The following is an 18,486-nucleotide window of genomic DNA, read 5'->3' on the forward strand; positions in this document are numbered from 1 at the left end:
ACGAAGTTTCTCTTAAAATTGTATCTGCCTCTGTGGAGTCCTAAGTATATGTTCAGGGAGAGCTTTTGTTAGATTTTTGGAAGCTCCTGTGTGACTCAGAGGCAAGACTCCTGCTGACTTTCAATAAGATGATGAAGTTACTTGGAGGCTTTCAGAAACTCTTGCTTATGGGAGTTGTTGCCCTTAGTGTTGCATAGTCACCCTCCTTCCCCAGAGTTATGTCTGATGTTTTAATCCTTGAAGTGAGATAATGAGGTTGTCTAAGTAAATGCTCTTTTGTCCTATTCATGATATAACTTGTGTGAGGCTTTAATTATACAATGGTGAGGTGTACCTTCCATCAGCACCTAGATATATCGTTGAATATTTTGTTTGTTTCTACTGTCTGGAATGTGTACATCAGTCATGATTTGTATGCAAAGATAGACCTTAGCTCAGAAGATGGTAATTAAACAGGTTCTGAGTTTTCCTGTGGTGTTCATACTTCTTTATTTTGTAAACCAGAACAGATTTATTTTCTCTACCCTGCTATAAGGTCAGGGAATAATGTTTTCTCCAGTTTACAGTTGAGAAACTGAGGCCCCATGAGATCAAGGTAAGGGGATGGTCCTATGAGAAGAGAGGATGTAACAATGCCTGTCTGGCCCATGTTCCCAAGATGATAATCTGTCCCATAGTTTTCAGCATATGTTAAAAATGCTCCAGTGATATATCTGAATTTTGACTGTAGTATCCTGTGTTGCTCTTGGGGTAGAGAGAAGAGTAGAAGGTGGCAGCCAGGGAACAGACGCATAACAGCAGGGAGGGTGGGTGATGCGGAAGAATAAAAGATGAATTTTCTCCAGCCTGCAACACTGAGATCTTCAAAAGCTCTCTGTGCACACAGCTTCATCCAAAGTGCTGTTGAAGGGACTTTATGGACAGGTTCAATGAATCTAGAGCCAGGGGTCTGTCTATCCCAGTCTCCCACTCATGCTGGTGCACTGGTGGTGTTGGCTTTGTGCTTTGCCTACCCAAACCTCCATGCTGTGTGTTGATTTTGTGTTCCCTCAGTCCTTGCAGTTACCAGCTTATCTGATATTTCCAGAGCCTTTTTGTATCCCTCATGTAGGTTCTTTTCATACATGCAAACAGTAAAGCCCAGACAGAGATTTATTCCTGACTTTACTGAAATGCAAAACTATAGTAACAAAGAGTCAGTTCTCAAATAGGCTTTGGACAACTCTTGAGAATCATCATATATTGTGCATAGAGCAGAGAAAATCAACTTACCTATTAGTGGGACTGAGTCAGAAGTTGCAGGCATGATCTCAGCCACAAGCAGCATGAATACAGTCAGGGAAAGCAGGACAGTGATACCTGCAGGGAGTGAACATGGAGGGGAAGGATAAGGAGCATGAACTCTGCAGCTGCTCCTCTGATGTCTTTGCTGTTAAATATAACCTTGTCCTAATCTATGGCTAAGCCAAACCCATGATTTCATGTCTGTCAGTGCAGATGAGAACTTCCACAAAGGGAGAGTATTTTCAGATGCAACTTTATCTGCTGTCTTTTCACTTTTCTCAATTACACCCAAACCTTTGCTCCTCTTAAATTAATGGAGAAATCTTTCCTGCCGAGTGAAATGAAGCTTGCAGAACTAGTAAACTACATTGCTTTTCCAAAACATAGCGCAAACAAAGCCCAGATGGTTATTAAGTGCTAGGAGAGATTTGCACAGACATGAGTCTAGTTTTTGGTTATTGCATATTATATAGCACCCTGTAAAGAGCTGTAGTCTGTTTTTGAAGAATCTCTTTGTTCTATCTGGAAAGACTGTTGCTAAGCCTAACTGCCCTGGTACTGAGAAATCATAAGGTTGATACAGGAGCATTATCTCCTATTTTTGTGTTAACATTGTATTTCAGCTTAAATAACGCTTTTCCTTGTCTCCATCCTATCTTTCATAGACAGCAATTGTAACCCCCATAGCCTGTGTTTTACTTCTTGTAAGACAGGCTGCTCAGATTCCTGATTGTTCTACTAACACTGAGGGCACTTCACATGATTTAAAGGTCTCTATCCTGTTTGGAATGGTGCACAATTAACTCTTAGGGTCTCATCTGGGCCAGCCTAGTGTATTTCCAACTCTCCCCTGTCTTCTCTTGGAAACACACTTCCTGTCTCTATTGACACACAAAATGGTAAACCTCATTTAGCCCTTCCTTGGCTGTTACTGCTTTGTGTTCGGGGGGGACTCATGGCTTGGTGGTTTGGGAGCTGAACTTGGAAGGTGAAAATCCAATGCCCAGCTGCTGCTGCCTACAGCCCTTCACTCTCTCTGTCTTAGTACGTCCTATGTGAAAAACAGAGTTAATCAGCTGTGAAATGCATTGAGACATACTAAAGAACAGAACAACAGGGATGACAGAGTACTCTCACTGCTGCCTGTGCCAGCAACAAGTTCTACCTCATCCCAGGGTAAAATCCAAAAGATTTGAGAAGTGTTTAGCACAGGTTATGTGAATGCCATACAGAAAGCTGTTACCCTGGCTTCTGCAACCAAACAAGTGCTTCTATTGCTCCTCCAGGGAAATCTTTATTCATCAAGTGCCATGAGATTTTTTTTTTCCATTTTATAGGAAGTGCTTACAAAAGAAATTAATTCTTTAGCACTTACCTAAAGAAATCTTCTCCCCTGAATCAGCTGGCAAAAGGAAAACAAGCAGTGCCAAGCCAGATATGAGAACGCAGGGAATAAGTAAGTTCAAGCCATAGTAGAGGGTGCGTCGGCGCATGGTGATGGTGTATGTCACATCTGGGTATGGTTCTTTACAGCATTCATAGTACATCTCATTCCTCTTTCCTGGGACACCTGCACAGAGGAAGATCAGAGCAGTGGGGAGAGGTGCAGGACTCCTGGGTGACCCCTCAGAATGGGCCAAGAACTGATAATTTATGAGACAATGTGTGGCACCTCCACCACACATTGTTTGTTGAAGAGTGCTTTGAAGTGTACTGTGGCAATTGATAAGGGAGAAAAGACACCCCCAAATCAGTTGCCAGGCAAAAGTAATTTTCTGACACTTGTGGCCAATGATGCACACATGGATGAATAAAGGGGACAAGGACAATATGCTTCAGTTCAATGTTGTTTGAAAGCTGAAATACATCACTACAGGGTTAAATGAGCCAAGGTAACTTTAATGCGTCAGTGTCTTCAGCAATGTCTGAGGCGACAGTGCAAGATGTCTGCTGTTCCTAGTTCACCTTCTGTGTTTTCTAGGGATTATTTTCATGCCATCTGAGTCATTAGAACCTGGCTTAGCCAAGGAAGCTCATCTGAGCCAGATCAAAACTGTTCGGAGCATCCGAACCTCAATAAGAAAAGATTTGCAAGCAGTGGCCAAAGATTAACTCAGTAAAACATACATTCTGCCTTCCTGCATCCAGGGAATGGTGACAAAAAGCTGATGTCATGTTCTTTAGCCCATGCAGCAGATCTTCTGTGTGACAAGTATCACCAGTTCTTACTTTTCTATCATTCTCTTATACATATTTGATTTTTTTTTTGTCAGGAAAAACAAAGAGGATGTGGCTTAATTTTAAAAAGGGGTGTCAAGTTAAGTTTAAAGTCTGTCATATCTGAAGGTTAAGAGACATAATAGTCCAATATAGCTGTACTGCAGGGTTGGCCATGGTGACCCAGCTGCAGTAGACTGTCTGAGATACTGCATGGCAGGGACTGCAGCAGCACAGGACATGTCAGGGGATCTGGAAGAACTCAGCACCTTGTATCTTGCAGGCCACCATTGCTCACCTCTGTTTTTTTTCTGTGCACATGACAGATGTGACAATATGTACGTTTTGGCAGAAGCGTAGCAAAGTCTCCATAAAGGATATGGCCACAGCTTGCCTGAGGTGTTACTTAAAGCTTTTGCTATATGGCCTAGATAAGGGCCTGTTTTGTCCACCCCTGGTCAGGGTTGATGACAGATAAACCACAGGCCAGTCTCTTAACCAGATATGAAAAGTTATTGGACAGAAATAACCACTGTAAAGGAGCACTGTCAGTAGTGCTCTGAAATAGATGAGCTTTAGGAGGACTTCCCTATGGAGTCCTTCAGATTCTCATGAACCATTATGTTTCTTACTGTATTATTTCTCAGATGCCCTGAATGATAAAACTACTGCATGCAGTTGGTCAGTGACAGTTATTTCCTTTTCTGCATATCCAGACCAGAAGATGAAATGTCTCTTCTGCAAGCTCTCCTTAGGGTGGTCTAAGCTCTATCAATTTACATAGCATTGCTTCTGACTTACAGCTACATAAATGAGTTCAAAATAACTCACAAGATCTCAATCTGAATAACTAGTTCTGGACATAGATTCCTCTTTTAAAAATACAGGTATCTTCCAAAGCACGGAAGAGAAGAGAGACATACTGAACTGCAGTTATTCACAGTTATTATGAACTGGTAGACAGTTTGATGGTTTTCTGGGTGAGAGAGATTCATCTCTGTAAAAGCTCATTCCAGTTTTGCTGAAATAGTGGTTTTTACACCAATCAATTTTGGGCTGATGTGTTAGAGTAGATGTGACAGTAGTGTTCTGTGCACCTACATGAGACACATCCAAGTTTAGTGCTGATAAACTGCTCGGATGCATTGGGACCAGTAGATTTCTTTTATGTACACAGTTGCAGACAATTGCTTCAGAACACAGTGTTTTCAGACACAGTTCAATGAGTGCGGCTGAAAGGTTGCCTCTGAGCTGTGAGGTTGTTTTTTTTTCCTGCTTCTTACATAGAAACTTTTAATGTCTGTATTTCATGTCCCAGTGGGATTGATAATTTTCTATATTTTTGGGGTTTGCCTTTGAAAATTAGACTAGTGAAAATTTTTAGGCCAGATGATTTACCCACTAAATCCCATTCTCCATTTGAGATATAGTTGGAAATATCAGCCTCAAGCATCTGCAGGTCAATCAACCAGCCACTGTGAGTCCAGGAGCCAAACTTCAAATCACACTTCTGCACATCAAAGGGGAACCAGCGGACGTCAATGTAACATGTACTCTTCAAAATGCCTATGGAGAGAAAACAGTCAGAATCAAGCATTTGCAGGGCGCCATTCACCTCTACCCTTATCTGTCCAATCAATTGTGAGCAACTTTCTTCTCCAAAGCTCTGTGTGATGTAGTCACGGGGTAACCAAACAAGTGGTGCAGGTGGAAGATGCTGCCATGAGTGGAATAACTTCCCTTCCTGGGGCACCAGTGAAGATCCTTCTGTCTTTCACTGCATCCTTGAGGTAGTTTGCCCAGGACACTCTGGCTACCCAGGAGCAGCCCAGCCTGTCTCCTAGTGCTGGCTGGCCCCACCAGATCACAGGCGGTGCTGCAGGGCCTGACAGGGTGTAGAGTACATAGATGTCCATGCACTGTGGCTGGAGGTACTGTGACAAGCTCTTTGAAAGGAGTTCTTTGTCAGGCCCTGCATTAGACCCACAAACCCTTGAAAATACATTATTATGCTAAACCTTGCATGGTGCTGGCCATTATCTTCTGTATGTTAAGCTGGGCCTTGAATTTTACTCTGGATGTGTCTAGTCCACTATCATCATGTGTGATTTTCAGCAGCTTAAGAGATTAATACTTGTATATTATTGCAAACTAATTATTCCCTCTTTTTTGTTATTGAGCTGAGAAAAAAAAAACAATCTAATGGATGCTCCAAACTTTTTTCTTGGGGCCATAGCTGTGGCTGTGGGGCTTCCCCAGCCGTCCAGCAGCATGGAGGGCTTGGAGAGTGGGGAGGATGACCTGCGCAGCCTGCATCACTGGCAGCTGGTGGTGAAGCATAGAGGTCATCCCTGCAAACCCTTATTCCCATGGGCCTTCGGTTTGCAGCCTTCACCTTACCTCACCAGCTCACTGCGTGCTGTCCAGTTCGGAAGCACTATGTGAAGGAGAGGCAGCTTCTGCTTCACTGGAAAATTATCTCCAATACTGCACTTAGACTACCTGTTTGCAGTAATTGTTTCTGTGTGCTCCCTAAAACACCAGCTAATGTGAATCCCAGCTCTGTGTCACCTAACTCAGCAGAGTTTGGTGTTTTGCAGTAAGTTCTTGAGCTATGCGTTTTGAAGATAATATCCCCAAAACAGAGATCCTTGGTTACTGTCTTTGCCTGCTGCTGTGAAGGCTGAGGGCATTGTGGCATAACCATGTGTGCAAGACCATGTCCCTGCACAAACACTGCTTCTCTGGGGTGGCTGGGTTCCCTTCATTTGTCCCTTTACATTGTGGGAGGTCTGACTCCCACCATCATGGCCATTTTTGGATGGGCTACATGGAGGCTTTTCTCCCAGTTTTTCCTTAATCTTGGCTCTGCTCCTTTCCTTAACAGCAGACAGCTGTCCCCTTCTTGTCCCTTCTCTCTCTTCCTCCACCTATCTTTTTTCTCTAATGGAGAGCAGCAGTGGGTACAGCCTGCTCTCAGAGTCATGGGAAATAAAACTTTCATGAAGCTTTGGAAACACCATCTTTTCCACTCTTTCATGCTTTCCAGTGTCTTGATTAATCTAGCTGCTTCTGCGAGCCCTTGTTGCCAGTCAGTAGCCTGATTATCAACTTTTTCCTTCTAAAATTTTGCAAAGTAGTTTGGTAGCAGTTAAATCCCTGTAACAAAGGATTTCTTGTGCTTTACAGAAGAGATTTCTGTTATTACTTTTTCTCTCTTTACTCTTTCCTTGGGTTCTTGAGTAACCAATTCACTATGGAGTTTGTAGATCACCAAGAGATGAGCAGGACACCAGATCTGCCCATATAGGTACCCTCTGCATCACCTCCCTACCTGGAGGGATGGAGAAGGCTCTGCTCTGGTACATGCCAATTTTATTCCTCTCTCATGTTGCTCCCTGGAGAGCAACATTACCCATGGGTCTTTCCCAGTGAAACCACAGGAATGCTTTAAGTGTCTCAGGGATAGGGATCAACAGAGGACCAGCCATCAGGGGAGACCCATTTGTTCCCTGGTGGGCCGTGTGGACTTGCTTGGGGTAAGCCTGCCAGCAGCTATGACAAAAAGTTAGAGCATTTCTTGTCCACCACAGTGAGCAACTGTGGAGATAGCATGGGTATTTACTGGTAGGTCCTGGCTGCTGGCCCTACAGGCACTGAAGCAGCAATACAGCCGGAAAGCAGGCTGAGACTTGGGTCTGGCTGGCTGGGACTGGACTCAGTTTGTCCTTTCACCTGGAGCTGTAGCCTCAGCCTGGCAGGGAGGACTTCACGGCAGAGGGAGTGCTGCTCTTGGATTCTCCTGTGGTCACACACCTCTCTACTCTCAAGAAAGAGCTAATTGGATTGCACATGAAATGTGATGTGAGGATGCACACCACCTTGTTTTAGATGACACCTCAGCTGGGCCTCTGAATGTTCTAAGCAAACTGCTCAGGAGACTGATTTACTGATTTGTGAAGTGGAAGTACGCCACTAATAATGGACTTAATTATTTCAGTGAGTCTGTCCCATAATTACACAGCTTGCAAAATTTCCACAGACTGCTTCTAAACACCTTGATTTCATTCATGAACGAGAACTGCTTGTACTTATTTGACTTAAAGCAAACAAATGCTCTCTGTGCCCTACCTGGAGGAATATATTGGCAGGATCCAGAGTAATTCACCAGCACATTTGTGTGAAATGTCGCATCAAATCTTTCATCCGCACTGTAACACAGTATAAACAAAACAAAGAAAAAGCAAACTGATGTTTGAGGTAAGATGTAGTAACTGTCAACATAAAAATAATCTTTTGGCTGAATTTAATGCACAGAATGTCTGAGTTAAGGCCCTACACCTGGATGAAGAGTCCACCCTCGATCACTATCTTGGCTTCTCATAGACAGTGTTGGCCTGCACCCAGGCATGCTGGTTGCACGCTGCAATCTCCTCAAAGAAGTGAGAGGCAGAGCTGTTGGATGTCTCAGAGCAAAGGCAGAGGTGAAAGGAGCAAAAGCATCACAGTAGCTGTACCCAAAGACTGGACAGTCAGGACAATGAGGCTCTTCTGGGGCTGCTGTCACAATCAAGCAGGTCACAGTGTAAATCAAGATATCTGTTACCCAGATATCTGTTGTAAAAGTAATGGTGGCCTGAGGCAACAATTCTGCAGTCTCTTAGAATGCAGAGGGGCCAAGGGTTTGCTTCAAGTGATGGAGGAAGGCACTGGGGAGAAGTTCTTTTAGATTTAGGGCTTGTAGGAGGAGATTCATTGAGACTCTGTGAGCAGAAACTAGTTGAAAGGGATCAAGAAAAGAGAATTTCTTTAAGATTCCAGCAATTCCGAGAAAAATAAGGGAGTAATGAGCTGGGTGAGGACAAGAATTCTTCAAGGGAGCAGGCCTGGGGGCTTGCTCCAGAGGGTCTCTTGGGAAGAGATTAACTATGGAGGGTTCCCTTGGCTGATGCTGTAGAGCCTTGCCTGTCACAGCTGTGTGCAGGTCTGTGTTGCACGACTACACCATCTTACACACCCTGTCTCACAACCAGATGTGGAAAATTCAGAACCTCCACTCTTCATGTGACTTGTTCTTTACTCAGATCTGAGTCCTCAGTCCTTAGTATTGTCCCCAGCACAAAACAAAGGGGAAAAAACTGAGAAGGCTAAGTGCAGATTGAGTGTTAACTGTCAAAGGACATAAAAGGCAGCAAGAAAGGTTTTTTATAAATGCAAGGAAACAAGGAAAAGACAAAGGACCAGGTAGATCCATTACTTGCTGTGGACAGAAAGGAAACAACAGGGTGCAGAGAATTGCAGTATCCTGCACCTTCTGTGCTTCACTCTTCACAAACTGTGGCTCACCACAGTTAATTCTCACACAGTGGCAGAAGACCAGGGCAGAATAAGGGAGGAACAGGTTAAAGAAGTGTAGATAAGACAGATTCCAGTTGGCAGGGCTGATGAAATCTACTCGTGAGAACTGAAGGTAGTGGCTGAAATACTCTCTGAAGCATTAACAATTATCCCTGAGAGCTCATACAGGACTGGGAAGGGCTTGGTGAATTAGGGAAGATCAAAGAGAATTCTGTTGTGTTTTTTGTAAAGGTGAAATTATAGACACATCAACCTAACTTCAAAGATAATGAGGTGGAAACAGCTGGCATAGATTTGTCAAGGGCCAACGGCATAAAATCAATCTAATTTTCTTACTGACTAACTGAGTAAGAGGAGGCAGGTGAGGTATCTGAACTTCAGAAAGCGTTTGCCACATCATGTTCTTATGAACAAGGTACAGTAATATAGCCCAGGCTATAAGCCACCTTTTTAGAGACTGAAAAGGAATAAAGAGACTGTGAGGAGTAAAGCTGAGGTAAAGAAGAACACTTAAACAATCCTGGTCACTCCAAGACTCCTTCAGATATCTCCTGGTGAGGGCTTAGAACAGAAAATGGATCTTGAGGCACTGGGGAAACCAACAGAATGAAATTCAATCTAGTTGATTAGAAAGTATTACCCTTAAAAATGTCAGTGAAAGACAGATCAGTGAAAATCTAGTAAGACAGCAAGGCTGAAGTACATTGTCTGGAGTTTGTGATAGATCAAAAAATAAGTCCAAGACTAAGATGTTAGTCAGAGCAAACCAAAAATCCCCTCCTCCTGGAAAGCATTAAGGAAACATCTGTCTAAATAGCTTCCACTCCATTCAACGCTGCAGAAGTGCTGGCTAGAGAGCTGGATTCAGCTCTGGAGGAGGAAAAACAGATTAGAGAGTGTTCAGATGGGAAAAGGAATGATGAAGAGGTTTATAAAATATGAGTGATGAGGAAAGCGAGAAGAAAATCTGTTTGTTTAGTTCAGGCAGGAACACTATGGCAGAGCCATGATAATAATTTTCCAGGAGAGCCATGGTAATTATAAGGAGAATATGGATTGTTTTCTCTCTGCATTCACTGGGAAATGATAAGAAGGCATCTGCAGAACTACAGCAAGGGAGACTTAGATTGGCTATTAGAAAAATCTATTAGCTGGCACTTGTTTGCTTTTATTGTTACTGTTTCAAGAGTAAGAGCCAAATCCCCAGATGGCAAAAGCCCCATAATATCAGTGAAGTGTGGCTGATTTCCAGCACCTAATGCTCTAGTTAGGCTCCCACCAGCTGTTGCACATCTTGCTTACCTGTTATACAGAAGAATGTCTGGTACCCAAATCTGGTTGGCTGGAAATCGCAAGTTCTGCACCCCTGGGTATTCATACTGATCCCAAGACAAGTAAACGTCAACCCAGTACTGTTGGCAAATACACACATCAGATTATATGAGCTGGTAAAAGTCTTCTAAGTTGTCTGCAATATTATGGGAACAGAATGGATTTTGCCAGTAGCAATAGCAGAAGTATGATAATAGTTTAATGCTTGGCTTTAATTATTAAGAAATGTTGGCATATATACTGAGGGATCCAGAGTGTGATGACTGAATGCTGTGAGCTGTATTTTAATTTAGTGTCTAATCTCTTCACCTTGTGGCCTGAAGCCAGGCATCCCAAACCTTTTCTGGTGGGCTGGCAGAAACACTGGCAGTAGGCACCTCCATGAGGCATGCTGGTTCTAAGCTGAGGTGGTTTGAATGACTTGGGTATCATAAGTGGTATATGGACCATGGTCTGAGACTCCCTGTTTGGTGGAAACAATTTAATCTGTTACAAAGGTTGGGTGATTCTTTTAATAACCACCTTGCTATGAGAGGCAGGCAAGTGAACTTGAATATCCCAAGGGGTTGTTTCTCATTCCCTCTCCTCTACCTCAACACAAATAATTAATTCAAGAAAGGTGCAGGCACAGCTTTTGTGCTGAACCTGGTGACTTAGAGCAAAGCTCTGTGGGAGGGTTGCAAGGGAAACAGTTATAGGTGCTATAACTGAATAACCCCTCTGCAAGGGACAGGACACCCACAGGCTCTGTCCTAACAATCCTGTAGTCCTATAGGTTGGTCTGGGTTAGTTTTTGCAGTAGAAAACAACTAATTTCTGCTGCAAATCCTAGCAGGTAGCTGAGGAAGAAACAGCCTATTCAGCTGCACCCATTAACATGAGGTAGTGTTTGGCTGCTAAAGTCAAAGCAGAATTGGTTCAATCATTCAAGTCTCCCACAGCTTCTTCCCTGCAGAGCTGCATCTTTACTGAGCACAAGTCATTAAAGAGATTGGTTTACACACTGTAAGAAAACACTGTATCTCTTGCTGTATGCAGTAAGCAGCAGACCTGACAGGAAAGTCCCTCCCCCAAAGCCCTCAGTGAAGATCAGTCTTGCTTATCCTGCGTGACCAGTGCAAGTCACTCCTCAGCTGGAGAAGGTTGCAGAAGAAGGAGGAGGAAGGTTTATGGATGAGGTTTGTAAAGCACAAGGGAAGGCAATGTTCCCACTGACATGCGTGGTCACTGCCAGCAGCAGCAATGCAGCATGGGGCTGCTTGCAGTCCCTGGCTACCAAACCACCCAGACCAAGTAGTCTCCACATGGTCCAGCATAGCTGCATCACTTCTGTGTTTGGGGGCAAGTGCAGGGGTTCTTTGTGCCCTGCCTTCCACAGGGGCACCCCTGGCTCACCGTTTCAGACAGAGGTGGGGATTTTCCCAGAAGCCATGAGTGCAGGGGTGCCCAGATCTTACTGGGTGTCTGGCTCCTTCACAACAACCCCCTTCACTGGCCTTGGTGAGGACCTTGAACCCATTGAAGAATCTCTCCTTCAGCTACAGTAAGACCCTAACTTTTGGCTGTTACTAGGTCTCTACCTCCACTGGCCTAACAACACGGTTGTTTTCACCCTTCAAAGGTCAACAGGTCTGCTCAAAGAATTAATGTAGTCTCCTGTGTTTCATTTTCAATGTTAAAAGGAGCACTAGAGTAATTTCAAAGGGCTCAAAATGCCTGCTTGTTTCACATTATAGACAAGTTAAAAGACAGGAGTCTTGCTTTTCAGCTAAGAAATCACATTCAGTAGTTTGCTATTAGAAAGGGGTTTTTTTTCTTGACACAGGTTACTCACCATCTGCAGCCAAGCATTTGTGATCAACACTTGATTCTTCTCGTCCTTTGAACAAAAGCAGGAAGGAAAGGGAAGAGAAGAGAAAAAGGGATGAGACTCAAAGTACGGTTTGATTACAGATGGAAGAGTTTCTGCTTCTTTTAGAAAACCCTGACTCTTGGGGTAAATAAACACAAACTATGGAGAAGATTGTGAGCTCAGTGCAAAACCACTGAACTGCGTTATATGGCCCAGACTCTTATCTATCTTTTAAACCTACATACCTCCTGCATTTATCGTAACTGATCAACAACAAAAGTGAACATAATAGATAATCACTCTTATTTTGCGGGCACAGACATCTTACCAAAAGCACAAATTTTTTCTTCTAGCTAGTTGGTCAAAACAAGATGATTTCCAGTACCACACAGCATGCAATAGTTGGACAGATTTTACGTCGTATTTGCTGCCACTGCAGAACAATGGTGAAATGGTGCTGGCAGTGCTGTTCCTTTGGAGTGTTGGCATTATGCAGCCTAGCTCTGGCTGAAAGGGAAGGAATGGCCATGGGCAAATGCTAGCACATGGCGAAAGGACACAAATGCTGCCTGAGAGGGAGCTCATGTGGTGCCTACACAGAGCAGGAGTCTGTAGGTTCAGACACCTGCATGCTGAGGCCACAGGGAAGAAGCTTTGACTCACAACAGAAACAAAGAAGCCCTCACCTAGCTGGTCTCCAAGTGCTTTAAGGAGACACAGGGTGCCCAGCGTGCTGCAGTTAGCCTGCAGGTGCAGGACCCTGTGGTGTTACTGCCACAGAGAGGATGGAGAAGCAGGGCTGCAGATTTACTGTGGTGCAGATACTCAGATCCACACCTCTGCCTGGCACAGCTCCAAATAGCACCACAGGCATGCCCTGCACTTCCCAGGAGCTGTGGATGAGGTACTCAGTGGGACTGGCTCACTATATGCCCAGCTGTCTCCACACCGTGGGGAGGTGTTTCTTCTTCCTCAGAGCATCACCTGTGTTCAACTCTTACCTCTCCAGAGAGCACCTAGCTTTGAGGTGCATCCTGAAGCTTGCTTTTGATACTGTAGCTGGGGGCAGGCCTGACTAATGCAGCCACATTCTTGGCCAAGAGGCATACCAGGAAGAAACACTTTCCTTCTCTGATTCAGCTCAACTCTCTTAGGCACATGTTGGAAGGCACAGCTTTGGCCTGGCCCAGGTGACTCACTTGTCCACAGCAAAAAGTGGAATACCTTCAACCTGTTTTCTCCTGGATTGCCACACTATGGTGCATTGACTTGACTCCTGTTCCTACAGATAAGTTGAAATAAACTATGATTTGGGCCTCTGAAACACCTCTCTTCTTTAATTACAGGCAAATTTTTGTTTGATGATTTTCTTCGCATTCTTCCACAGACAAGGGGAAACATAGCACTCATGCAGAGACCAAAGATTAGCTACATTACAAAGAAGATAAAGACATCTCTGAAGGACAGAGGTCTGATGTTTTAGCATCAAAGCCGCCATGAAACTCTGCAGCAAACCCTGCAAGCTGCAGCCCATCATTGCAGGGCTGCAGTGATCAAACCACAACACAGAAGTATGGGAACATGGAGGCACCAACAGGATGCAAACACTCATGGCAATTATGCTGTAAGAACAGCCAGACAGGGAGCTTCACCAGGACACAAGATGATGTGTTGGCTTATGTACTGGGTTCAGCTGGGATAGAGTTAATTTTTACAGGAGCCTGGGAGGTGGGGGGCATAGCCGGGGTAGCTGACCTGAACTAGCCAAGGAGCTATTCCATACCATGTGACATCATGCTCAGTATATAAATGGGGAGCGGGCTGGGGAGTGGGCTCGACTTTCGGTGGGGGGAAGTGGCGGAGCGTCAGGTCCCGGGTGGTGAGCAGTTGCACTGTGCATCACTCTTGTTGTATACTCGTTCATTAGTACAGTTGTTGTTGTAATTTTTTTTTTGTGTTGTCCCAGTAAACTGCCTTTATCTCAGCCCTCGAGGTTCCAGGTTTTTTTTATTTTCTCTCCTCTGTCTCCTCCCCATCCCACCAGAGGGGGGCGGGAGGAGTGAGCGAGCGGCTGCGTGGTTCTTTGTTACCGGCTGGGCTGAAATCACGACAATCCTTTTTTGGCGCCCAACGTGGGGTACGAGGGTTGAGATAACCACAGATCTGTCCAGAGCGTGTTGAAACAAATTTGTCATATGCATTTCTTATAGTAGATAAATAGATGTTAGTCACAATGTTGTTTCATTTGTTTACATGGTGGCGTTTTGTAAGTTCTTATATGCTCTATGTATTGCCTGTAGTTGCGTATCTCATCTCTGGGACAGTGATTGGGAGTATTATTTTGCTGTACCGGGCAATGTCGACTTGTGAAATGATTACATCACTGGTCATGAGGTTAAGCTGGTGTCTGTATGAGGCAGTGATATCATTTCCATACTTTGGGCACCTTCTGTCAGATTTTATTGGTAATTACACCCAATCCATGGGGAAGTTGGGGGGGGGATACTTCCCCTCATCCATTCGCCTCCCTTCTCTCCTTCCGACTAATTACAACAGCTTTTGAGAATTTTTAATATCCTTGGGATGCGCAAGCCAGTGTGTTGTTAGTGCTATGCCTCCTGAATATGTTTCAGGTCTTGTTTAGGGCTACAAAAAGGCTCTTTAAGAGTACCACCCAGAGATCTGCCCCAAAGCACCATTCATGGGTGGCATGGCATGTGGGAGGATATGGGCAGGTATCTAGAGAACTTCTCACCTCCAGTGGCTTGGAAGTTCACTCCTGAACAACTACAGAACCCTCATGAAGTGGTAGAATATTTGAAAGAAAAATGCTGTGGCTATCCCAGAGACACACAACTCACTACACTGTGCTGGGCCCTGGCCAGTATCTACCAAACACTGCTTGATATTAGGCAGCACTGTCAGGGGGAAAAGATGGAAAACAGGACAACATGCACCGTGGCTAGCGAAACCCCGACAACAGACACTGTGGCTACCCCAACCCTGACAACAGGCACTGTGGCTACCCAAACCCCGACAACAGGTACCGTGGCTACCCCTACCCCGGTGACAGATACTGCAGCTAAACCAGAGAACCAACCTGTGCCAGTATCAGTCGCCCCTGTACAGAAAAAGAAACACACAAAGAAATCAGTTCGCTTAGTGAGAGATGAAGATGAACCAGGGTCATCGCGAGAACAGGAGGAAGAGGCAGAACCTGAAATAATTATCCGATCTCTATCCCTGAGTGAGTTGCGTGACATGCGAAAAGATTTTAGCCGCCACCCAGGTGAGCACATTGTTACCTGGCTGCTCCGATGCTGGGATAAGGGGGCTAGTAGTGTGGAATTAGAGGGTAAGGAAGCCAAGCAGTTGGGATCTCTGTCTAGGGAAGGGGGCATCAACAAGGCGATTGGGAGAAAAGCACAAGTCCTTAGCCTCTGGAGGCGACTTCTGTTAGGTGTAAAGGAAAGATACCCCCTCAAGGATGAAGTTACATGTCACCAAGGCAAGTGGACCACCATGGAGAGAGGTATCCAGTACCTGCGGGAATTAGCCGTGCTGGAGGTGATTTATAATGCTCCAGAAAATGGGCAGTCACCCACAGATCCAGATGAAGTCCAGTGCACACAACTGATGTGGCGGAAGTTTCTACGAAGTGCACCACCAACCTATGCCAACTCATTGGCAGTAATGTCCTGGAAAGAAGGCTATGGACAAACGGTGGATGAATCGGCTGTCCAACTCTGGCAATACAAAGGAAGTCTCTCTTCCTCCCTACAGGCCTGTGTCTCTGCTGTAGAGGAATTGTCCCGAGAGTTCCAGCAATTCAAAGTGGATATGTCCTCCTCCTCACCTGTACAGGCCCGCATCGCAGTTATTAGGAGTAAGCATTCCTCTGCCCAAGAGACAGGAGAGAGAAAGTACACACGATGACCTAACCTGTGGTTTTATCTGCATGACCGTGGAGAGGACATGAGGAAGTGGGATGGAAAACCTACCTCAGTTTTGGATGCACGGGTACGGGAGTTGTGAGAAAAAGCCACCAGAAAAGAGGATTCTTCTTGGGAAACTGCTGCTCCAGTTTCCCGTGAGCAGTCCCCTGGACACAGTAGATGGGCTGATCTCGTTTCTGATCCTCTTGAAGGGACTTCTGATTCACGTATGCAAAAAGTGAGTAACGGATATTCTAACCAGGATTAGAGGGGCCCTGCCTCCAGCCAGGTGGAGGAGAGGGACAACTGAGTCTACTGGACATTGTGGATTCGATGGTCTGGCACATCAGACCCACAGGAATATAAGGCTTTAGTAGACACTGGTGCACAATGTATCCTAATGCCATCAAGTTATAAAGGGGCAGAACCCATCTGTATCTCTGGTGTGACAGGGGGATCCCAAGAGCTAACCGTATTGGAAGCTGAAATGAGTCTAACCGGGAATGAGTGGCATAAACACCCCATTGCAACTGGCCCAGAGGCCCCATGCATCCTTAGTAGAGATTATCTCAGGAGGGGGTATTTCAAGGACCCAAAAGGGTACCGTTGGGCCTTTGGTATAGCTGCATTGGAGACAGAGGAGATTGAACAGCTGGCTACCCTGCCTGGTCTCTCCCAAGACCCCTCGGTTGTGGGGTTGCTGAAGGTTGAAGAACAACAGGTGCCAATTGTTACCACGACGGTGCACTGGCGGCAATATCGCACCAACCAAGACTCCCTGATCCCCATCCATAAGCTGATTTGCCAATTGGAGAGCCAAGGAGTGATCAGCAAGACTCACTCACCCTTTAACAGTCCCATATGGCCCGTGAGGAAATCTAATGGGGAATGGAGACTAACAGTAGATTATCGTGGGCTGAATGAAGTCACACCACCGCTGAGCGCTGCTGTGCCAGATATGTTAGAGCTTCAATATGAACTGGAATCAAAGGCAGCTAAGTGGTATGCCACAATTGACATTGCTAATGCATTTTTCTCCATTCCTTTGGCAGTGGAGTGCAGGCCACAGTTTGCTTTCGCTTGGAGGGGCGTCCAGTACACCTGGAATCGACTGCCCCAGGGGTGGAAACACAGCCCCACTATTTGCCATGGACTGATCCAGGCTGCACTAGAAAAAGGTGAAGCTCCAGAGCACCTGCAATACATTGATGACATCATCGTATGGGGCAACAGAGCAGAAGAAGTTTTTGAGAAAGGGAAGAAAATAATCCAAATCCTTTTGAAGGCTGGTTTTGCCATAAAAGAAAGTAAGGTCAAGGGACCTGCACAGGAGATCCAGTTCTTAGGAGTAAAATGGCATGATGGGCGTCATCAGATCCCTACGGATGTGATCAACAAGATAGCAGCTATGTCCTCACCGACTAATAAAAAGGAAACACAGGCTTTCTTAGGTATTGTGGGCTTTTGGAGAATGCATATTCCAAATTACAGTCAAATTGTAAGTCCTCCCTACCAAGTTAACTGGAAGAAGAACGATTTTAAATGGGGGGTGGAACTTTCAAACATTGGGATACACATTTAACAAAAGCCACCTGGTTAGTTAATACTAGAGTATCCGCCAATCGGGCTGGCCCTGCCCAGCCAAGACTTCCACATACTGTAGAAGGGGATAAAGTCCCTGTAGTGCGCATGAGGAGTATGTTAGGAAAGACAGTCTGGGTTAGTCCTCCCTCAAGCAGAGACAAACGCATCCAAGTGGTTGTTTCTGCTCAGGGACCTGGGTACACCTGGTGGGTGATGCAGAAGGATGGGGAAGTTTGATGTGTACCTCAGGGAGATTTGATTTTGGGAGAGAATAGCCAGTGAATTGGGCTGTATGATATTTAACTGCTAAATAACCTGCCAATGCCTGTCATTGTATCTATAGTGTCTATATGCCATATCAAGGGTATTACTGTAAGAATTACCCAAATGACTGCAGGATGGACTTTGAAACTGAGCCAAGTACAACAGTGATAGAACTTGAACTGGCACCCAGCAATTTCCTCAAGATCAACAACTTTGACCTGCAGATCAAGGGCATGGGTTGCACCAAATATACTAGCCACAAGTTCCAGAGGCAGCATACAAGAACCCAACATCTCACACCATCTTTCTTATCCTGAAGAACTGTTACAACAGACAGAGCCCCAAAGTCATGGACTAAATAAAATTGATGGACACATTAGAGGGATGGCCCACAGACTAAAGGAATACTATTTGTGTGTGTGTGTGTGTGTGTGTGTCCATATACTTATATATAAGACAAGGAAAGTGGTAGTGGTTGATGGAAAATGTAAGATCTGGGCATGATGTAGATGGTACAGAATAAGGGGTGGATAATGTCCTGCGTTCAGCTGGGATAGAGTTAATTTTTACAGGAGCCTGGGAGGTGGGGGGCATAGCCGGGGCAGCTGACCTGAACTAGCCAAGGAGCTATTCCATACCATGTGACATCATGCTCAGTAT

General features: G+C 45.0%; 1 protein-coding gene across 1 annotated transcript in view; it reads right to left on the bottom strand.

The window, feature by feature from the left end:
• LOC142027443 (neuronal acetylcholine receptor subunit alpha-7-like) overlaps positions 1 to 18,486 on the bottom strand; it is a 70,508-nt gene that overhangs the window by 18,394 nt on the left and 33,628 nt on the right. The window contains exons 3-8 of the mRNA XM_075021654.1: positions 12,026 to 12,070; positions 10,162 to 10,271; positions 7,633 to 7,712; positions 4,900 to 5,067; positions 2,660 to 2,854; positions 1,273 to 1,359 (exon numbers count right to left, since the gene is read on the bottom strand). Of these exons, the coding sequence (XP_074877755.1) occupies positions 1,273 to 1,359; positions 2,660 to 2,854; positions 4,900 to 5,067; positions 7,633 to 7,712; positions 10,162 to 10,271; positions 12,026 to 12,070 (685 nt within the window). The remainder of the gene's footprint in view (positions 1 to 1,272; positions 1,360 to 2,659; positions 2,855 to 4,899; positions 5,068 to 7,632; positions 7,713 to 10,161; positions 10,272 to 12,025; positions 12,071 to 18,486) is intronic.

The sequence above is a fragment of the Buteo buteo genome, chromosome Z, assembly GCF_964188355.1.
Source record: "Buteo buteo chromosome Z, bButBut1.hap1.1, whole genome shotgun sequence".
NCBI lineage: Eukaryota > Metazoa > Chordata > Aves > Accipitriformes > Accipitridae > Buteo > Buteo buteo.